The 6,331-nt window shown below is 38.1% G+C and overlaps 1 protein-coding gene across 1 annotated transcript; it reads right to left on the reverse strand.

Moving 5' to 3' along the window:
- Positions 1–879: 879 nt before the first annotated feature.
- On the reverse strand, positions 880–6,331 carry LOC127373583 (sulfotransferase 2B1-like). The gene is made up of 6 exons (XM_051418195.1): positions 6,132–6,331; positions 4,044–4,255; positions 2,717–2,843; positions 2,478–2,572; positions 2,177–2,357; positions 880–1,694 (listed from the first exon to the last, which is right to left on the reverse strand). Exons 1-6 carry the CDS (start codon positions 6,268–6,270, stop codon positions 1,585–1,587), a joined length of 864 nt encoding a protein of 287 aa, XP_051274155.1. The 5' UTR covers positions 6,271–6,331; the 3' UTR covers positions 880–1,584.

Genomic DNA, 6,331 nt, shown 5'->3' on the forward strand with positions numbered 1-6,331 from the left:
TTTTAAATAAAGTTATTACTGAATGAGTGAACCGGGCACAGGCTCCAGCTCTGTGGCTGCTGAAGGGCTCGAGCATCAGATGGTGCATCAGATGCTTCAGATGGTGCAATAGGAAATCATATAAAGTAAAATCAAAATTACATAATGTAGAGTTGCAAGTACAGTCCTGTGCTCTAAAACAGCATACAGCAACGTTAATACTGTAACAAAGTGCTCACTGACATGCAGAAGAGAGGGAAAGCTGTGTGCAGCCTGTGTCTTTTACACACAGCCGGGCTGGCAGTTGCCACTGTACAGTAACTATGAGTGTTTTACTGTCTCACTGTGGTTTCAAAATAATAAAAATAAACATGAACTAGTTACAGTATCAGGTATCTGAATGTGCATCATGAACCAATTACATGATGCCTAAACTTGTTGAGACTTGAAGTACAGGGTTCAGTTACTGAGTGTATGTACAGTATATTCAGGTGTATTCAGACCAAACGCAAACATTTTTTCACGCAGCCTGATTACATAGGCTATAGTCAATGCAAAGGCGTGAATATACACAAATTGACTTTGGTTGATGCGAAGAGACACGACAATGTTTCAGCTTGAGCAGAAAAGTCTTACGACACCGTGTTTCAAAAGCCAATCAGCGTTGAGATTTAAACTTATTGTGGCCTCTGTGGGCGCCATGTGTGAGCTCTACGATTCAACATCTTTACTGTGCAGAGACAGAACAAGAAAAATGTGAGCAAAACTATATAGGAGTACATGGTAAGTTCTGAATATATATATGTAAATATATATATATATATATATATATATATATATATATCTGTTACTGGATTCCAGCTATCAGTCGTACTTTACTCCAGAGAAATACTATTCCTACTTCACTGTTATGGCTGAATATTCACGGGGTGTGAAATAGTTAATTCACATGAGCAATGCGACACCAGTTAATCTTAATGTGTAAACATGATGTGTTAGTGTCTCTTGGTCCAATTAACAGAGGGGCAAATTCAAAGCCGCACATGAGCGACAGAGCCACAGTCTGAGTGTCTGGATTGTGAGCAGTCTGGTTGAGTACCGTAATATCTTTCTCCAGCCCCGAAAGAGTAAACTAGTAAAATATGTTTTGAAGCATCAGGTGGAGGTTCAGAGGAAAAGTTTGCTCCAGATAGCTCATCAGTAATTAGATAAAGTCAGTAAAACGGCTGTAGGCTATATGGCGCTCATTCTGAGGACGGCTGCTTTATTCTGCTTTATTCTGAATTTCTGTGTTGAGAAGTAAAGAATGTGATTAAGCATTAGATTCTGTCACTGTGATGGAGAAAGTGATTCAAATATGAACTTTCAAGCTCAGCTGGATTAATGTGTTCATGGTGGGACAAAAATGCCACTTCTGGGAAAAGTTTTCAGGTCAAGCAAAACAATATTTTACATTTCCATGGTTTTAGTTGTGAATGTGAATTACTATGGTAATTCTGTACTCATGAATGTGATAATACATGACTTCTGGTACAGTAAACAACAAGCATCTTAACAGTTTTCTGTGCATCATGGTATGTTGGAATGACTTACATAACGTTTAATTTAATCCCATACAAATTTATATTTGACATCTTTCATTTTGTCTTTGTAAACTGCATCAAAGTACTCCGCTTCTGTCCCTGTCAGTTGGTTTTTCCAGTCTCCGGCAATTCCTGAAACACAACGTGCAAAAAGAGGAATCATAATGAAGTTGAAGAAATGGTTTGTAAAATTGAGGTCCTATTTTAAACATACTACAAGAAGTTTTTAACTGGTTATGAAACTGTCTTAATTTTACACTGATGCCTCTATATGACCTACGTAAATAAGACCATCAGCAAGAACATTACACATGCCACTGGGTCAGGTGGGGCAGATTGCCCTTGAAATCAGTAAAACAAGGCAGTAGGAACACTGCTGCTTTTGTCCACAGGGGTCACCAGAATCAACACAAAAATGAAAATTCCTTGTAGCTGCTTTAAATTGTGGTTTTTGTCACAAAATGACAGTATGTCATTTGCCACATTGCATAAAGTGTGTGTATAATCAAACTGTATCTAGTTATTCTCAGTAAATGTCATTTGGCTCTATAGATCGCACCCAACAACAGTGGAACTGAAATAGTACTGTATATGCATTAATTAAGGAAAATTACCTTTCCTGAGAAATTCCGACTTTGTCTGGTCCATGAATTCACGAGGAACTAAAGAGTAGTTTGACATTTTGTTCTGCTTCATGTTCTTGAACAAACATCGGTCTGCGATCTTCTCAATCACCTCAGCATCCAGAGATTTCTCCAAGAACTGAGAGATTCTGACCACAGAGTCCTTCAGGTCCTGCACCAGAGAAACACACATCATCTCATATTCCTATTCATATTCCTATTCTCACTGTATGACTGTGTATTCTTGTGCTGTTAGAATTGTTTATAAAATGTTCTGAAGAGATAATCTCACCATTATCAGCTCTTCATAGGAGATGTACATTATGTGCTCTTTATCCTCAGCATTCAGCCAGCTCTTCACATGATCAAACCATGAGCCAAACATAACTAGAAGAGAAAGAAAGTCACAAGTTTTCCATTATCATGAGTAAATGACAACTTTTCATATTATTAATGGTCCTTTTGCAATGATCTTCATGGTGTTTAACACCGGCCATGTGAAATCTTGTTACATTGAACAATGAGAACAACCTTTTCCATCCAGGAACTTGTGGAGGAACTCGCTCTGTGGGCCTGGCTTTACCAGGAAGTTTGTAATCCCATGATAGTGAAAGGAAGACGTAAAGACATCTTTGGGGTTCCTCATGATGTAGATGACCTGCAGTGATAAGACATTATTTAAATCATTAAGCTTTGAACACTCAGAATCTGCTCTGCTTTTATTTGCCACATAACATTTGTATAATGTGCTATTTGTTGTTGACATCTTTGTCTGACTATATTACAGCAAGCCAATGCCCATATTTATAGCAGCCACTTTGTCCTCTCATAACATGACAACCACAGATGAAACATATAAGACTAACTGTGACTCAGATCTAATGAAGCCAGTCAGTGGGGAACACTTGGGACATGTTTTCACTGTTTTCCCTATTTAGTCCATCAGATTGATCTCAGTGGTGCAGTTCTAGCTGTGATCTGCCCATCACTATAATGCAGGTTGTTATTCATGTGCAGGTGTTTGTTACACAGGTAACAGGCTGCTCCATTACCATTTACCTGGAACATTATAGCAACCACTTTTACATCCCGTCCTCCCACGTTTGTATGCCTGGATGCCATACTTCCTAACATGTAAAATCATCTAAACTCAAACCTCAAAAAGGTGTCTGTTGCATTTTACATCACATTAATTTAAACATATATACCATAGGGGTGGGCGATATGGGCAAAAAATAATATCTCGTTATTTTGGGGTATTTTGGCGATAACGATAATCAGTCGATATCCTTTAAAATGTGATTGGAATTGTCTGAGTTAGGGCTTGTGTCCACCAAACGCGTTTTTAGCGCTGAGAGCCCTCAAAAACTCATTTTCCGAGCGCCCAGTGGTGTTAAAAGTTGAACAGATTTCAACTTGAAGCTAAACCATTTCCATGCCAGAGAGGTAGACCCATGTCTCGGCACTAAATCATCTGAAGTACCGGTAGCTTCAGAGACTGGAGGTGCTTGCATTTTCTCTCTACCATCACAACGCGCTACTAAACTGTTGCAAGGAGGATGCTAGCGAGAGGTTATATGATCACGTCATGTGATCACTTAGGCCCACTAGTCGTGTGACTGAATCCTGCCATGCTTCAGTGAGTGTTGCTGCACCATGTATTAAGCGGATGATAGGAGTTTCCGCGTGCATTTCAATATTTTTGGCGAAGTAATTTAAATACTCCATAATGGAAATTTTCACATCTTCAAAACAACAATGACAATATTATCACAAACGATATATATCGCCCACCTCTAATATACCATCAGTTTAAATTCTTTAATGATCCATGACACAAACTATATGGAAGCTTTACCTTTGGCTTGACTTCAAAGAAGGACGGTGGCATCATGTTGTATTGGTAATGTGTAGAAAACATGCGTGGGGACGGCCTCTGATCGAGGTTAAGGACGCAGGCTTGTTGTTCCTCCAGCCAGGGAACACGGTCCCAGTTAGGAAGAGTCTCAACAGAAGCTGGATCTCCACCGCTCATGATCAGAGGGACAATCTCCTGCATCCAAGTCGTACCTAAACAAAGGAAACAAGGTTTTTTGTATAGATACACTAATGACTAATGTACATTTTCTCAATTTATCTTTTGATTTAGCTTTTATTTTGGCCCTCCAGATGATGATAATAATGGTATGGAGTTTTTTTAGAATGATACAACCTATGCAGCACCTTAAAGTGAATTAAGCACTGTCTGGAAGAACATGTGTGTACATAGTGTAGGCTATCATCACAGATGTTTCTAGATATCTCCCCACCCAGTTCTTTTTCCCAAGCTCATTTAATAGTCTCTGTGGAGGGAGAATTTATCATACAAGAGGGTTATATTTTTCATAGTATTAGAAATAGCTTTAAGGCAAGCAGTATGCTGTAAATGTTTGCCCTTTCTGTGTGTTTTTAAACTACTTTACTAATTAAACATCATGTGCTTGTTATTAATGCTGTTATTAATGACTCCTGAGAAAACATAGTTTAGATACCAGTCAGACTGGTTGTGAAAGATCTTGTAGTGTGTGACCCACTGTTACAGACCAGTCATGTATGTGAAAACCACAACTTCAAGACTCCAGATTTCACAACTTGAAAGTCTTGTAGTGTGTCCAAGGCTTTAGCTTTTGTGAATGCTGTCTTCATTTGCCCTCGAGCTACCAGCAGAGACTGCCTGTTTAAATTAAAAGAGGGTGGAACTTTAAAACAAAGCAGCCTGCACTATGTAGCCTAAATGTAGAACAGACTTTCGTGTCATTCCAGGAGAGCAGTAATAGGCAGCAGAATGTTTGACAAACCTGCTGGCTACTTCTGAATACCTTCACACACATACCGCGATGATGAAACTGTAATTGTGCCATTAAGTTAATATGTAACGAGTCGCTGTAGCTCCAGTTTACAATTTCACTAGAGGTACTGTAAATGACCTTTAATATGGTCCAGCATATTTCATTTTATTTTTATTAATATTTTAGGAGTTATTGTTAAGTTACGTTATCATTTGGCCTATTGTTTTTTTATATTAAGGTCAGAGCTTTTATTTTTAAAGGGTATTGCTGTAAAAGGGAAAAAGGTGTACGGTAGCTCGTCAAGTGTGTCCGCATTACAAAGCGTGCTTGAAAATGATTGTTATTTTGTTTATCTAGCACCCAGCTGATAAGGACACAAGGTTTGTTACGATTTTGTTTTATGTGGTGTTTAATGTTAAGTCATATTGTGGCACTTCTTTGTGCTTTTGTAGAGTTTTAAGCTTAATTTGCTTCCTAGTACGGTATAAATAAATGCAGCATTTGTGTGTTTACAGTAGCCGCAGTATACAATATTAAAGCTGCATATGTGACATAAAAATGACTATAATTTAATAACTTTATGTTAAATATATGCACTTATAGCACTCTGTCAGATATTGTCACTGAGCTAAAAGGGTGTTAAAAATATTTGATGATTTGGATATAAATTGTGATTGATTTTTGATCAGAAATTAAAACGACATGGTTTTGGTTAATTAATTAATTCAATATTGTAAGGCTATAGTACAATAAGCTTGTCATCAGAATATAAAAGTAGATTAATATTTTACTTTTGTTTCTATCTATAGCTCTTACGGTTCCAGATGTATTTAAGGTTTAAGTGAGCTACAGAGTCGTCATGTTTGCTCAGTTTTCAGGACAAACCCAGGCAGAACTCACACATAAGCTCCAGCGGAAAGCAATGAATGGGTTTCCAAACATTAAGAATATAACAGGCTGGACTTAAATTGCTATTTTATTTCTTCTCTTTCACGTTAATGTACGAAATTCCACTTCTGAGTCGTCATATTTAGTTTAAAGGACTGTCTAACTTACTAACTACATAAATGTTACATTATATATCGAGACACATTCAACAAGTAACAGTGACAGCTCACCTGACTTGGGATATGTTGCAATGATGACATCATCCGGGCGGAAAGAAAACTCCTCGTAGTATTTCAGGCTCTGTGGAGGGTGAAGGAGTGAGGGCATATAGACCCCCTTGTACAGCGTGTGTAACTCTGCCTCAGTCATAGTTCAAAGGGAGAAACAGAAGAGTGTCTGCGGCTGAGGGAACTCATACAGTGACAGTAGT

Source organism: Dicentrarchus labrax, unplaced genomic scaffold (genome assembly GCF_905237075.1).
Source record: "Dicentrarchus labrax unplaced genomic scaffold, dlabrax2021, whole genome shotgun sequence".
In the NCBI taxonomy this organism is placed as follows: Eukaryota; Metazoa; Chordata; class Actinopteri; family Moronidae; genus Dicentrarchus; species Dicentrarchus labrax.